General features: G+C 48.6%; 1 protein-coding gene across 1 annotated transcript in view; it reads right to left on the minus strand.

The window, feature by feature from the left end:
* The window catches only part of LOC122551888 (insulin-like growth factor 2 mRNA-binding protein 2), a 231625-nt gene that overhangs the window by 107103 nt on the left and 108093 nt on the right, over positions 1–16429 (minus strand). Inside the window, 3 exon segments of the mRNA XM_087988941.1 lie at positions 641–775; positions 1814–2089; positions 4667–4730. Coding sequence (XP_087845067.1) covers positions 641–775; positions 1814–2089; positions 4667–4730 — 475 coding nt within the window.

Genomic DNA, 16429 nt, shown 5'->3' on the forward strand with positions numbered 1-16429 from the left:
CCAAAAGAAGTGACTGTATAATCAACAACAAGTCTGCATCTCTCCCCCAGACAGCAGAGGGGGACCGACCCCCATGAACCAGTCACAGCAAGTCCAGTTAGAGACAGAGAAGCAAGTGCGAGGTCGACGGGAGATCGAGGGGGAGAGTGAGGGGAGTGGGGGAGGGGATTGAGGGAGAGAGTGAGGGGAGTGGGGGAGGGGATTGAGGGGGAGAGTGAGGAGAGTGGGGAGGGGATTGAGGGAGAGAGTGAGGGGAGTGGGGGAGGGGATTGAGGGGGAGAGTGAGGGGAGTGGGGGAGGGGATTGAGGGGGAGAGTGAGGAGAGTGGGGGAGGGGATTGAGGGAGAGAGTGAGGGGAGTGGGGGAGGGGATTGAGGGGGAGAGTGAGGAGAGTGGGGGACTGATGAGGAGAGTGAGGTGTGTGGGAGATGCAGGGAGTGAGTGAGGAGAATGAGGATTGAGGGAGAGTGGGAGGATCGAGGGAGAATGGGGAGAGTGGGACATGGAAGGGAGAGAGTGAGGAGAATGAGAGATTGAGGGACAGAGTGTATAGACTGAGGAAAGCCATGAATTGAGAATGAAACAGCTGCCCCAGTCCCAGCAAACACTGAAATACCGGTCCCACTCACTGGCTACTTACAATTTGGTTTCCTGTGCCTCCTTGTGCATAATTTTGAGGATCATTTGACAGGCAGCTGTACAGCCCTCTGCTGTGGAGTGAATGGTGATGGCTTTCTCTGCGGCTCCTGCGTTCTCCCTCCGATGGATATCGATTCTGCAGGGACAGGGAGAGTGACAGGAACGTGGGTCAGATCTGGGAAGCTCCTGATCTCTGAACCACAGCTGAAACTGCATGGACCCCAGTACATCTCACAAGGTCTGTACACAAACTGGGAAAGGTCCAACGCACACCATGCAGGTCTCTGTGGGGGTTGGATGGTGGGGGCTCTGTGGGGTAAGGGGTATGGGAGTGTGTCGGCAGGGGCGGGGGTGATTTGGGATGAGGGGGTTTGGGGGTTTGTGGGGAAGACCAATCAACCCCCCCCGGCCCCCAGTGCTTATCTCCTTGGTGGGAAGGGGGCTGAGGGGAGAGGAGATGGAGACATTGAAAATCAGGAAGGATTGAAGACTGGGAAGGACGGGAGGGCACAGGCTGGGGATGTTCGGGAAAAGAAGCAGTGGTGAGTAGTTAGGATCCAGGAAGACTCTGCCCAGTCAGTCTGCTGGAATTAGAGTCAACTGGGGGTTAAACACAGTGACAGACTCTCATTTGAACTGAACAACATTGCAGGGTCATTGGGAAGAGGTGGCGAGAGGGATGAGGTGCTCCTAAGAGAGGCCTAGCAGTGGATAGAATAGGCTGATTGGTTGCAGGATAGATTGAGGCCAATCTCCAAATGGGGGAACTGAATTAAGACCATAAGACATAGGAGTGGAAGTAAGGTCATTCGGCCCATCGAATCCACTCTGCCATACAGTCATGGGTGGTGGACATTTCAACGTCACTTACCCGCACTTTCCCCGTATCCCTTAATTCCTTGCAAAAAATTGACTCAATAGGTAACTCCCCATCAATCCCACACCCCTGGACAATGCCAACTCCACACCCCCACCCCCAACCCCGCAATACAGCCAGAACCCTCAGTTTCTCCCAACCCAACCCCACCCCATGACACTGACTGACCCCTGACCCTGCCCAGACGATGGCTGATCTCTTCCCCAACCCCTGACATTGACCCCTCCCTTATTGCCTTCACCCCCACCCTACCCAAATGCCCCCCATCTCGATGCCCGCAGGGTTGCTGCTGCTTACTTGGATTGGGTCTGCTGGGTGACATTCTTGATGGTCAGTCCCTCTTTGCCGATGATGGCGCCCACGAACTGGGTGGGCACGAGGATGCGGAGGGGCACGTCCAGCTGCTTGGATGCAGGCGGGGGTCCTGGCGAGTGGCCGTGCTCTCGGCTGGCACGGACCCCTGCTCCTCGCCTTGACCTCGGGGCTGGGGGCTGCATGGCCTCCTCGTCGGGGATGTAGGAGACCCTCAGAGCGTACGTTTCAAACTGGTGTCCGTTCAGCTTCTCGAGTGCTCTGCGAGACGACACGGGGTTTCACATGGGGTCATGTCACTCCATCCACCTGCGCAACCGGGGCATCCTCAGACACCCACCGCCAACCCACCCTCTTGCTGCCGAATGCTTCTTCACACCCGCAGGAAACAGGCCATTCCACCCAACCAGCCCCTCCTATCCCCGCAGACCGTGAGGGGCAGATGGTCAGGTACCAGCTCCCACTTTAAGCCACCTCCAGGACCTGTCGGCCCTCCCTTTGGCCCACAGAGACACTCTGACCTGTGCTCCCTTTCCCTCACAGAGTTCCCTACATCAGGAATATAGGCCTCAAGTGCGACCCCCAAGTACCATTCCCTTCAGAAGGAACAACACGGAGTGGGGGTCTGGGAAGTGAGGAGAGGCTGCAAATATTCAAGATAAACGTGGAAGACTGTTTCTCCCGGAGCACAGGCATCCCTGCAAACTGACAGAGTCCATGATTGTATGGGACTGCTGCGTGCAGCACTCTCCAGCCCAGATGGACAAGGGGAGGACGAATGGAGGAGGCTTACACTCACCTGAAGACCACTGTGCCCCTCGGCTGCCTCAATGCCCCTGCAGAGGGGAGGTGACTCAGAAAACTGACTGGACACAGGCTCACGTCCTCTGGGCCAGTATCTGCGCCGTACTCTTGACATTCGCCAAGGGGCCTCCCATCCAAGTACTCATCGGGCTGGAGTCGGCATAGTCTCTGCCATCGGTGGGGGAATCGGGTGGATTCAGACCACTGTTGCTCAGGGCAACAAGCCAGCTCGAGACATTCTGCCCAATTTTGGCCTGTTGCCGGTGAAAGGTCAGTCAGCAGGACTCTCCTCTCAGAGTCAGACTGGCAAGGGCTGAGGCAGCACTCTGCTGCATTACTGATGACCCTGTCAGAGGAGCTTTCCTCCAGATGAAACTTTAAACCCTCGTTCTCCAAAGAGGGTCTACACCATGCCCCCTCAGGGACTCTACAAACTGACCCCTCAGAGAGTACACACTCTGCCCCCTCACAGTGTCTGTCCCCCATCCCCTCAGAGGGTATCAAAGCTCGCACATCAGTTGGCGGCTCTCGTGGGCATTACTTGGCTGCACAACCTGTCTCACCAGCCAGGAAGGACAGTGTGGAAATAAACGGAGAGAAAAACAAGGAAACAAAAATACATCAAGCCGCGTGGAGGAGCCTGCCTTCCACCCTGCTGGATGGGGATCAACAGCCAAAGGGTTCTGTCTGCTCACTTACATTTCACTGAGGAGCAAAGCTTTGATAGGACAAAATAAAGAGGAACACAAAACAGTCATAGTCCGGCCCCACACACAGCAGCTGCTGGAGGCACGTTCAATGTGAACGCATGTGATATTACAACGTTGATGTACGTGAGCTCCATTTCTTGTTCATCAGTGAGTAAAGCTAAGCCTAGATCTGACACTGTGTAAGACTAGGCTACAGTACTGGTGGGGACAGGTCTGTTACTGTATAACTCTGGGGTACAGTACTGATGGGGACAGGTCTGTTACTGTATAACACTGGAACACAGTACTGGTGGGGGACAGATCTGTTACTGTATAATACTGGAACACAGTACTGATGGGGACAGGTCTGTTACTGTGTAACACTGGGGTACAGTACTAGTGTAAGCAGGTCTGTTACTGTGTAAGACTAGGCTACAGTACTGATGGGGACAGGTCTGTTACTGTATAACTCTGGGATACAGTACTGATGGGGACAGGTCTGTTACTGTATAACTCTGGGGTACAGTACTGGTGTGAGGTCTGTTACTGTTTAACACTGGGGTACAGTACTAGTGTAAGCAGGTCTGTTACTGCATAACAGTGGGGCACAGTACAGGTGTGAGCGGGTCTGTTACTGTATAACACCGGGGCACAGTACTGGTGTGAGCAGGTCTGTTACTGTATAACAGTGGGGCACAGTACAGGTGTGAGCGGGTCTGTTACTGTATAACAGTGGGGCACAGTACAGGTGTGAGCGGGTCTGTTACTGTATAACACCGGGGCACAGTACTGGTGTGAGCAGGTCTGTTACTGTATAACACCGGGGCACAGTACTGGTGTGAGCAGGTCTGTTACTGTATAACACCGGGGCACAGTACTGGTGTGAGCAGGTCTGTTACTGTATAACACCGGGGCACAGTACTGGTGTGAGCAGTTCTGTTACTGTATAACACTGGAGTACAGTACTGGTGGACACAGTTCTGCCACAGTCTAACACTAAGGTACAGCAATGCAGAGGACAGATTTGTCACTGTATAACACAGGGTACAGGACTGGTGGGAATAGGTTTGACACTGTACAAGACTGGGATAGTCTGCTGGGGGGTTGTCTGTCACTGTTTAACACTGGGGTGCAGTACTAGAGGGGACAAGGCTGCCAGCATATAACACTGGAGTACAGTACTTTATGAATGAATGTTAGCAAGTGTGAGCAATGTGCAGAGTATAAGAGAGTTACAGAGGGACTCACGTGGGGCTGAATGGAATACGAGTACAAAAATGTCGAGCAACTTATTGACAGCAGATGGCTCCTGTCAATGATTCTCCAGGCTACGTTTGTCACTTACATCTTTGCATGTTCTTTCGTTTCATATGTCACGTTGACGACTGCTGTCTCACTGTCCGTATTAACTGAGAGAGAGGGAAAAAAGAATATCAGGCAGACTGCACCGAGACCTAATTGGAACAACCCATCATAGTCACCCCACGACACCAACTCCGCCAGCACAGTGCTGCAGTAACCCACTACCAGCAAAGCCCTTACGCTTAGCAGACGAGGTAAACCCTCACATTGGTCATTAGAGGAAATCGAGCCTGGCAGTTTCTGCTCAATGGCTCAGGGTTGGGAAGTGAACAACTGTTCGTTCCATGGCGTGTCTCTGTCAGCCCAGTTTTCTCATTGGAGGATAGTCAAAAGAAGATCAAGTGACTATGTGGCATCAGTCAAATCATTTGCCCTGGAAACTAGTCAGCAAAGAGTGGACTCATCTCCAAGTCCATGTTGAAAGGTTTGGCCGAATGGCAAAAGTTCACTGAAGTGGGATATCCAGAACATTCGCGACTGATGCTTGGTGGCTTTGACCCACCCTTCCCAATTCAGACACTTCTGCACACTCCCATCGCTGCTGTGTGAAGCCTGGCTGAAGGCTGCCTAACGGTCTAAAAGAGCCCTGATCTAAAACAGGGGCTGTGTTAGCCTCTGGCACAATCTGACCGATACCATGAGCTTCAGGCAGTGAGTTCAGGCAGGAACAGAAACACACACACTCCACGCGGCGCTGGGAGAGGGTCATCTTTCTGGTGCGATGTTCAAACCTCTTCCGAGGCCAAGTCAAAGATCCCACAGCTCTATTTCACCAAGGAGAGATTCTCCCCAACTCCTACATCCTGAACATTTTAATCATGCAATCAACACTACAAAAAACAAAAGGGTGATCTGGTTTCTAAGACATTGCTGCTAATGGGAACTTATATGCAGAGATTGTCTGATACATATCTAATATCACAATGCAACTACACTTGATAAAATACTTCTGTAAAGTGCTTTGGGATCTGAAATGTGCTATATAAATCCAAATTTTTGTTTCTAAGAAACAAAACGACTGTAGGATTTCTCACCCAATCTGTATTGTCAGTTCAATGTGGAGGTGGCTCACACTGGATCCTCCAATCACACCATCAGCAGACTTCTCTAAGTCCATCTGACAAACCCATTCCACCATCTTAAACCTAGTGGCAACCCCAAGCTTACACTCAGCTAATGATACCCATGCCTGCTCTCAGCCAATGATCACCAACCCCATGCCTGCTCTCAGCCAATGATCACCAACCCCACGCCTGCTCTCAGCCAATGGCCACCAACTCCAAACCTGCTCTCAGCCAATGGCCACCAACCCAAGTCTGCTCTCAGCCAATGGCCACCAACCCCATGCCTGCTCTCAGCCAATGGCCACCAATCCCGTATGTGCTCTCAGCCGATGATATTCAACTCCATGTTTGCTCTCAGTCAATGGCCACCAACCCCATGCCTGCTCTCAGCCAATGATCACCAACCCCATGCCTGCTCTCAGCCATGACCACCAACCCCATGCCTGCTCTCAGCCAATGATCACCAACCCCATGCCTGCTCTCAGCCATGACCACCAACCCCATGCCTGCTCTCAGCCAATGATCACCAACCCCATGCCTGCTCTCAGCCATGACCACCAACCCCATGCCTGCTCTCAGCCAATGATTGCCACACCCGCTCTCAGCCAATGACTCTCAGTAAGTTTCCCCTGACACGAAGTTAATGCACTACCTCAACTGAAAGTGTAAGATCAAAGCTTCACAAGTATGCCCCAGTCTTTGAACATTTGGGACAAGATTCACACGCTTTTAAAAAGCTTCACTTTAGTCTCATGTGCAAAGTGAATAATTTCATCATTCCCAATTTATACTCCATCTTGTTGTGAACTCATTTTTAAAAATTAACATCCTTGGGATTATCATTGACCAGAAACTGAACTGGACTTGCCACATAAAGACAGTGGCTACAAGAGCAGGTCAGAGGCTAGGAGTACTGCAGCGGGTAACTCACCTCCTGACTCCCCAAACCCTCTCCACCATCTGTGTGATGTAACGAGGTTAGCCAGGTGTTAATCTGGTCCAATCATGGAGCCCTGGCTGACAGATAAGAACAGGAGGGTGCAGCCTATCGTGCCAAATGCAAAGGTGACGCTGGTAAGAAACCTGCTGCCAAGCCAGCTCAGGCTGCAAAGAAGAAGAAGAAGGAAGAGGAGGAGGAAGATGAGGATGAAGATGAAGAGGAGGAAGATGATGAGGAAGAAGAAGATGGTGAGGAGGATGACGATTAAATAAATCCAGATGTAAAAAAGATCTTTGTCTAAGCTTGATCTATTTTTTTTTGCAAAGACAAGAAATGTGAGCTCATTTGTAATTTGGATCAATGGCTTAGGTGTAAAGAAACTGTACAAAACTGTGTATAGTTAGTGTTGTATTTTTACACTGCGTAGTCAGACCCTGTACAGTTTTAATTGTAAGTAGCTGATTTTTTTTTAAGGCACAGCCTTTCAAAAAGAGAGGGACTCCAGAGTGATGGAATGTTATTGCCTATTTAATGTTTTGTGTGGAAATTTCAATGGCCAAGGTAGTGAGGATTTTTTTTGTCATGCAGTTCATACCAATTTTTTGCGGATGGTTTTTGTAGATCTTTTGTCACTACATGTGATTGCTAACTTTTCATGTTAGATCATGATAAGAATCAATACTTTATTTAATAAAACTGAAACATTAATAAAAAGAACAGGAGGGTCCGGGTGTCCTTGGAGAAGGAGCACGCGGTGTCCACCAACACCCTGGAGTTGTTCAGGGAGAGGTGGGCGCCGCAGGGAGTGGAGTGCATTATTTCTCCCTCCAACTCTATTTTGATTTAGTCCCTTCCCCCCCCCTTCACTGTTTTGATCACACAGCCCTGCCCTTTGATGTGAAGGGCAGTGTTTGTTACTGGCCACCCGGGTGTTTTCCTATCTTCCTGGTGGTGGAAATTGAATAAAAACTCGTGCACTTTGTGTCTTTCATTGTGTCTCACACCTGCACACACACACACCATGGGTGCTGGGGAAAAAATAAGCACTACCGCACTTACTTGGTAGTGTGGGGGTTAAATTAAAAAAAAGAAAAAAGAAGAAAAAAATAAAATAAAAAGAAGAACAGTAGGGTCAGGCGTCCTGTTCACTCTGAGAGCTGGGTCCAAGGGAGCTGGGTCAGTGTCAATGATTCTCCAAGTGTGAACAAAGGGTGACATGCTGACGGAATACCAGTCTTGATGGAGTTATTTCAGTGCCAACGAGAGTGGGATTAATGATGTAGCCATGCAAAAGCCCCTACCAGCTGAAGCCCAACTGGGCTTCAAACAGGAACTATAACTGGCCTTATCACTGGAAAATGAGTTGCTGGTATTCCAATGGAAATGAACATCCTTGCCAGTCTAACTGAGCTTGGGGAGTGCCACTTGAGCGACGGCAGCCTCACTCAGGACATATCCTGAACAGAGCGACTCAAGGTCAGTCCACAGCAAAACCCCAAAATAAAGCTAAGCCTTGGCCAAACGGTTAACATTTTCTTCAGGATCTGAGCCAGTAAGCCATTGTAGTTGCTGCCGGTATGCAGACTCCAGGCAGCAAGACAGTCCCACTAGGCCTAAAATTGAGTAGGAGAACTCATAGTATCCAGGAGATTGCATACCCTGGAAAGTCCACCTACATCTGATTTGGGACAGTTAAATTGCTTAGCAACACCCAAATCAAACAAAGTAAACATCTGGTTAAATATATCTGGTTCTAATGGGGTCAATACCAGTGCGGCTATTTCAGTGATCACAGGACCAGTCTTTGCTCTGGACTCCAACCCTTAAGTTTGTGCAAGACCTCTGCAAGACTGAGAACATATACTGGGGAACTTCTACAGATTAAGGGTACAACTTTGATTCCAAAGAACAAAGAACATTACAGCACAGGAACAGGCCCTTCAGCCCTCCAAGCCTGTGCTGATCCAGATCCTCTATCTAAACCTGTCGCCTATTTTCTAAGGATCTGTATCCCTCTGCTCCCTGCCCATTCATGTATCTGTCTCGACACATCCTAAATGAGGCTATCATTCCCGCCTCTACCACCTCCGCTGGCAACGCGTTCCAGGCACCCACCACTCTCTGCATGAAGAACTTTCCATGTATATCTCCCCATAACATTTCCCCTCTCACTTCGAACTTGTGACCCCTAGTAATTGAGTCCCCCACTCTGGAAAAAACATTTATTTGTATCTACCCTATCTATACCTCCCATCAATTTGTAGATCTCAGTCAGATCTCCCCTCAACCTCCTCCTTTCCAATAAAAAAATCCTAATCTACTCAACCTCTCCTCATAGCTAGCGCCCTCCATACCAGGCAACATCCTGGTGAATCTCCTCTGTACCCTCTCCAAAGTATCCACATCCTTTTGGTAATGTGGTGACAGAACTGTACGCAGTATTCCAAATGTGGCCGAACCAAAGTCTTATACAACTGTAACATGTCCTGCCAACTCTTGTACTCAATACCCCACCCGATGAAGGAAAGCATGCTGTATGCCTTCTTGACCACTCGAATGACCTGCGTTGCCACCTTCAGGGAACAATGGATCTGAGTATCCAGATCTCTCTGTACATCAACTTTTCCCAGGACTTTTCCAGTTACTGTCTGGTTCACTCTAGAATTGGATCTTCCAAAATGCATCATGTCGCATTTGTCCGGATTGAACTCCATCTGCTATTTCTTTGCCCAACTCTCCATTTTACCATATTCTACTGTATTCTCTGACAGTCCCCTTCACTATCTACTCTGCTCATCTTAATGTCATCTGCAAACCTGCTAGTCAAATAACCTATACCTTCCTCCAGATCATTTATGTATATCACAAATAACAGTGGTCCCAGCACTGATCCCTGTGGACCACCACTGGTCATAGGTCTCCATTTTGAGAAACTGCCTTCCACTACTACTCTGTCTGCTGTTGCCCAGCCTGTTCTCTATTCATCTAGCTAGTACACCCTGGACCCCATGTGACTTCACTTTCTTCATCAGCCTGACATGGGAACCTTATCAAACACCTTACTAAAGTCCACGTACATGACCTCTACATCCCTTCCTTCATCAATCAACTTTGTCACCTCTTCAAAGAATTCTATTAGGTTTGTAAGGCATGACTTTCCCTGCACAAAACCATGTTGCCTATCACTGATAAACCTATTTTCTTCCAAATGGGAATAGATCCTAGCCCTCAGTATCTTCTCCAGTAGCTTCCCTACCTCTGACGTTAGGCTCACAGCTCTGTAATTACCTGGATTATCCCTGTAAGGGGACAACATTAGCAATTTTCCAGTCCTCCGGGACCTCACCCATGTTCAAGGATGCTGCAAAGGTATCTGTTAAAGTTGCAGCTATTTCCTCTCTCACTTCCCTCAGTAACCTGGAATAGATCCCATCCAGACTTGAGGACTTGTCCACCTTAATGTCTTTCAGAATATCCAACCTTTCCTCCCTCCTTATGTCGACTTGACCTAGTATAATCAAACATCTATCCCTAACCTCAACATCTGTCATGTCCTTCTCCTCGGTGAATACCAATGCAAAGTCTTCATTAAGAATCTTACCCACTTTCTCTGACTCCGTGCATAACTTCCCTCCTTTGCCCTTGAGTGTGCCAACCCTTTCCCTAGTTACCCTCTCGTTCCTTTATATATGAATAAAAGGCTTTAGGGTTTTCCTTAATCCTGCTTACTAAGGATATCTCATGACCCCTTTCAAGCCCTCTTAATACCTCATTTCAGATGGTCCTACTTTCCCGATATTCTTCCAAAGCTTCATCTGTGTTCAGTCACCTAAATCTTATGTACACATCCTTTTTCCTCTTAGCTAGTCTCACAATTTCACCTGTCATCCATGGTTCCCTAATCTTGCCATTTCTAACCCTCATTTTCACAGGAACATATCTCTCCTGAACTCTAATCAACCTCTCTATAAACGCCTCCCACATATCAAATGTGGATTTACCTTCAAACAGCTGCTCCCAATCCACATTCCCCAGCTCCTGCTGAATTTTGCTACAGTTGGCCTTCCCCCAGTTTAGCACTCTTCCTTTAGGACCACTCTCGTCTTTGTCTATGAGTATTCTAAAACTTAGGGAATTGTGATCACTATTCCCAAAGTAATCCCTTACTGAAACTTCAACTACCTGGCTGGGCTCATTCCCCAACACCAGATCCAGTATCGCCCCTTCCCGAGTCGGACTGTTTACATACTGCTCTAGAAAACCCTCGTCTCTTCCGGTCTCTTATGAAAAGCACCTGGTTCATTAACCACTAATTACAGTAAAAGGCTGGGGCTGAAGTTTGACGGGGCGATACTGGCTGCAAAAGATTCGCCTCGATTGGCTGAACACTTTTAATTAGAAAATGAAGTCCTGATTAAATACCCAGAAGCTCTTCAGGAAGGTCTGGGGACTATCACAGGAGCCAAGGCCTCTTTGCATGTTGACCAGGAAGCAATCCCACAGGCCTGCCCAGTGCTACTTGCCTTACAGGCAAAACTAGAGGCAGAAATCAGGGGGCTGGAATTATCAAACCAGTCCAGTTTGCGAAACACGCAGCACCGGTCGTACCAATTGTGAACCCCGTCGGGTCGATTTGCCTTTTTCAGAGGATTTTAAACAAATGCTAAACTGCTTCTCGCAACTGGATAAATACCCAATTCTTTGCATCGAGGGTTTATATGCAAATGTGGTAGGGGGGGCTGTCCTTCATGAAACTGGACATGAACCATGCACACGTGCCACTGCAGCTATGGGGTTTGTGGTCATTGGCTGAGAGCAGGCATGGGTCTGGTGGTCATTGGCTGAGAGCAGACATGGGTTTGGTGGTCATTGGCTGAGAGCAGGTATGGGGTCATCTGGGGTATCATTAGCCTGTCCAGATTTTCACTGGATGATGGAGAACATTTTCCAAGGTCTACCTCAGGTCGCCCTCCATCCAGATGACGTGTTAATTAAAGGGGAGATAAAGAAGGAGCGCTTCGGGAACTTGGACATGGCCCTTAGATGTTTCTCCTGGGTGGGCGCATGCCTTAGAAGGTAAAACGTATATTCCAGGCACCCCAAGTGACCTATTTGGGTTAGAGAGTCAACAAGACCAGGTTACACCTGTTGGAAGTTAAAGTCAGGGTGATCAAATGTACCCCGGCTCCCATGTCTGTTCAGGAGGTTAGGTCTTTCCTTGGACTGGTGAATCATGACAGAAAGTTCATACGTAACCTCAGCTCCATCCTGGCACCTTTGCATCAACTCCTGGAAAAGGGTCAGCCTTGAAAATGGTCAGATGGCCAAGCCACAGCCTTCAGGGAAGTGAAGCAACAGCTATCATCCTCTACAGTGTTGGCACACTATGATCCCAAGTGAGATCTAGTATTGACACGTGATGCCTCCCTGTACAGTATTGGGGTAGGCAGCATCCGAGGAGCAGGAAAATCGATGTTTCGGGCAAAAGCTCTTCATCAGGAATTCCTGGAGGGCTTTTGCCCGAAACGTCGATGTTCCTGCTCCTCGGATGCTGCCTGACCTGCTGTGCTTTTCTAGCACCACTCTAATCTTCTCTCCAATCTCCAGCATCTGCAGTACCCACTTCTGCCCGGTAATTGGGGTAGCTTTATCTCACAGATGGCCCAATGGAGCAGAATGTCAAATAGCGTATCCATTCAGGACCTTGGTTAATGCCAGAGCATAAAGATCTTCAGATAGAGAAGGAAGGTTTGGTGGTCATATCTGGAGCCAGGAAGTTCCACCAACACCTTTATGGATGTAAATCTATAATAACAACAGACCAGAAACCCCTGCAAGATCTACTTAAAGAGGACAAGGCAGTGCCGCCCACAGTTTCAGGCCGAATTCAGCGGTTGGCTCTGATACTAAGTACATATAATGACAAGTAGAAACCCCGTCCAGAAAGCCATGTAGCAAATGGGGATGCGTTGAGCAGCCTCCCACTGGCAGATACATCACTGGCGGTACCACCATTGGAAAAGTCCATAATGGCTTTAAATTTTCTGGACAAACTACCGGTCACAGCTGACAACATCGGACTTTGGACGAAGGAAGATGTGGTCCTGGCAAAACTGAAACAGCTAATGGTGATGGGGGAAAGCAACAGAATGTCACAGCCAGAACTTTTTGCACCCAGAAAGACCATATCACAGCAGAGGATGGCATATTATTATGGGGAGCAAGAGTGATTGTTCTGAGCAAAGGTAACATGGAAGCATGGATTGGGAGCAATTGTTCCATGGTAAAGGCACTAGAGACATGTGGAGACTGTTTAAGGAACAGTTGTTTCAAGTGATGAATAAATATGTCCCTCTGTGACAGGCAAGAAGTGGTAAGATAAAGGAACCTTGGATGACGAGAGCGGTGGAGCTTCTCGTCAAAAGGAAGAAGGTAGCTGACATAAGGTGGAGGAAGCTAGGGTCAAGCTCAGCTCTAGAGGATTACAGGCAGGTGAGGAAGGAGCTTAAAAATGGTCTGAGGAGAGCCAGGAGGGGGCACGAAAAAGGCTTGGCAGAACGGATTAGGGAGAACACAAAGGCATTTTACACTTATGTGAGGAATAAGAGAATGGTCAAAGAAAGAGTAGGCCCGATCAGGGATAGCATAGGGAATTTGTGTGTGGAGTCTGAGTAGGTAGGGGAAGCCCTAAATGAGATTTTTGCTTCTGTCTTTACGAAAGAAACGAACTTTGTAGTGAATGAAACCTTTGAAGAGCAGGTGTGCATGCTGGAATGGTTAGAGATAGAGGAAGCTGATGTGCTGAAAATTTTGTCAAACATTAAGATTGACAAGTCGCCAGGCCCGGACCAGATTTGTCTTCGGCTACTTTGGGAAACGAGAAATGCAATTGCTTCGCCACTTGCGAAGATCTTTGCATCCTCGCTCTCCACTGGACTCGTACCTGAGGACCGGAGAGAGGCAAATGTAATTCCTCTCTTCAAGAAAGGAAATAGGGAAATCCCCGGCAATTACAGACCAGTCAGTCTCACGTCTGTCGTCTGCAAGGTGTTAGAAAGGATTCTGAGGGATAGGATTTATGACCATCTGGGAGAGCATGGCTTGATTAAATGCAGTCAACATGGCTTTGTGAGGGGCAGGTCATGCCTCCCAAACCTTATCGAGTTCTTTGAGGCTGTGACTAGAAACGTTGATGAGGGTCGAGCTGTGGATGTGGTGTATATGGACTTCAGCAAGGCATTTGATAAGGTTCCCCATGGTAGGCTCATTCAGAAGGTCAGGAGGAATGGGATACAGGGAACCTAGCTGTCTGGATACAGAATTGGCTGGCCAACAGAAGACAGTGAGTGGTAGTAGAAGGAAAATATTCTGCTTGGAAGTCTGTGGTGAGTGGTGTTCCACAGGGCTCTGTCCTTGGCCTCTACTGTTTGTAATTTTTATTAATGACTTGGATGAGGGGATTGAAGGATGGGTCAGCAAGTTTGCAGATGACACAAAGGTCGGAGGTGTTGTTGACAGTATAGAGGGCTGTTGTAGGCTGCAGCGGGACATTGACAGGATGCAGAGTTGGGCTGAGAAATGGCAGATGGAGTTCAACCTGGATAAATGCGAGGTGATGCATTTTGGAAGGTCGAATTTGAAAGCTGAGTACAGGATTAAGGATAGGATTCTTGGCAGTGTGGAGGAACAGAAGGATCTTGGGGTGCAGGTACATAGATCCCATAAAATGGCCACCCAAGTGGACAGGGTTGTTAAGAAAGAATATGGTGTTTTGGCTTTCATTAACAGGGGTATTGAGTTTAAGAGTCGTGAGATCTTGTTGCAGCTCTATAAAACTTTGGTTAGACCGCACTTGGAATACTGAGTCCAGTTCTGGTCGCCCTATTATAAGAAAGATGTGGATGCTTTGGAGCGGGTTCAGAGGAGGTTTACCAGGATGCTGCCTGGACTGGAGGGCTCATCTTATAAGGAGAGGTTGACTGAGCTCGGACTTTTTTCATTAGAGAAAAGGAGGAGAAGAGGTAATGAGAGGCATAGATAGAGTTGATAGCCAGAGACTATTTCCCAGGGCAGAAATGACTAACATGAGGGGTCATAGTTTTAAGCTGGTAGGAGGAAAGTATAGAGGGGATGTCAAAGGCGGGTTCTTTACACAGAGAATTGTGAGAGCATGGAATGCGTTGCCAGCAGCAGTTGTGGAGGCAGGGTCATTGGGGACATTTAAGAGACTCCTCGACATACATATGGTCACAGAAATTTGAGGGTGCATACATGAGGATCAGTGGTCGGCACAACATCGTGGGGTGAAGGGCCTGTTCTGTGCTGTACTGTTCTATGTTCTATGTAACCAGCAGATACTGGCTGAACTCCATCAGGGTCATCATGGCTGACCTCCACCAGGGTCATCATGGCTGACCTCCACCAGGGTCATCATGGCTGACCTCCATCAAAGTCATCATGGCTGACCTCCATCAAAGTCATCATGGCTGACCTCCATCAAGGTCATCATGGCTGAACCCCATTGGGGTCATCATAGCTGACCTCTGTCAAGGTCATTATGGCTGAACTCCACCAGGAGTTTTCAAAATGAAGATGTTGGCAAGGAGTTATGTCTGGTGGCCAGGAATGAATGCAGACATAGTCGCTTTGATGGGGCAGTGCCCAGAGTTCCAACAAGGACAGAAATTACGGCCAGCAGCTCCCCCACATGCGTGGGATTGGCTAGACAACACTTGTACTCAGCTGCCTGTCGGCTATGCAGCTCCCTTCATGGGCTCAATGTTGTCAAACATGGGGCTGCCCACTCAAAGTAGGTGGGCGGGCACAGAATTCATTCCTGTGGATGATTATTTAAAAACTGCAGGCATTTTGTGCAATACACAGAGTCCTAGAAGTGTTGGTAACAGATAATGGGCTATCAAGAACACCTCGTCTTCCACCTAATGAGCCTCCAACCACATGGGATCAATGTCCATTTCACCAATTTCCTTATCTCCCCTCCCCCATCTCTTCCCAGATCCAATCCAGCTACATTCCCCCCAGCCTCAACCCTCTCCCCATTTATCTCTCACACCCTCTTGGGACCCTCACACTCTTGATGAAGAGCTTATGTTCGAAACGTCGACTCTCGGATGCTGCCCGACCGGCTGTGCTTTTCCAGCAGCACTTTATTTGACTCTGACCTCCAGCACCTGCAGTTCTCACTTTCTCCTATCACATTCCAGCAGGGTATTCCCTGAGTATTCCCTAAAGTCGAATGGTATTCGACACATAAGGACAACTCCATACTTTCCATCATCCAATGATGTGGCAGAAAGAGCAGTCCAAAATCAAATGCTGGCTTAAAGAAACACTGCAGCTTCACCAGGTCCTGGTTCTTATTTGGTTATAGGATTATCCTTCATGCAACTACAGGGATAGCTCCAGCACAGTTGCTAATGGGGAGGTAACATCTGACCACACCAGGTTACATCTGACCCTCCTGGAGCTGGGGAGAGGGTGAAACAGCATCAGGAATGCCAATTCCAGACGCAAGACTCCTTGAAGTGAGAAAGACAGTTTACTTCAGGAGATTAAGTTTGGTGGAGGAATCATGGGAACAGCCCTGCATGGGTAAGAGGCATGGTCAATACTAGGTCAGGTCCAGTGACATATAAAGTTTGAGTAGGTGCGAGTGGTCCTGAACAAACCTGTGGACTGTACGAAAGCTGCAAACTGGCAAACGGTGCCGGAACAAAACATG

This window comes from Chiloscyllium plagiosum, unplaced genomic scaffold (genome assembly GCF_037043375.1).
Source record: "Chiloscyllium plagiosum isolate Xiang-an unplaced genomic scaffold, Cpla_swu_hap1 HiC_scaffold_7, whole genome shotgun sequence".
NCBI lineage: Eukaryota > Metazoa > Chordata > Chondrichthyes > Orectolobiformes > Hemiscylliidae > Chiloscyllium > Chiloscyllium plagiosum.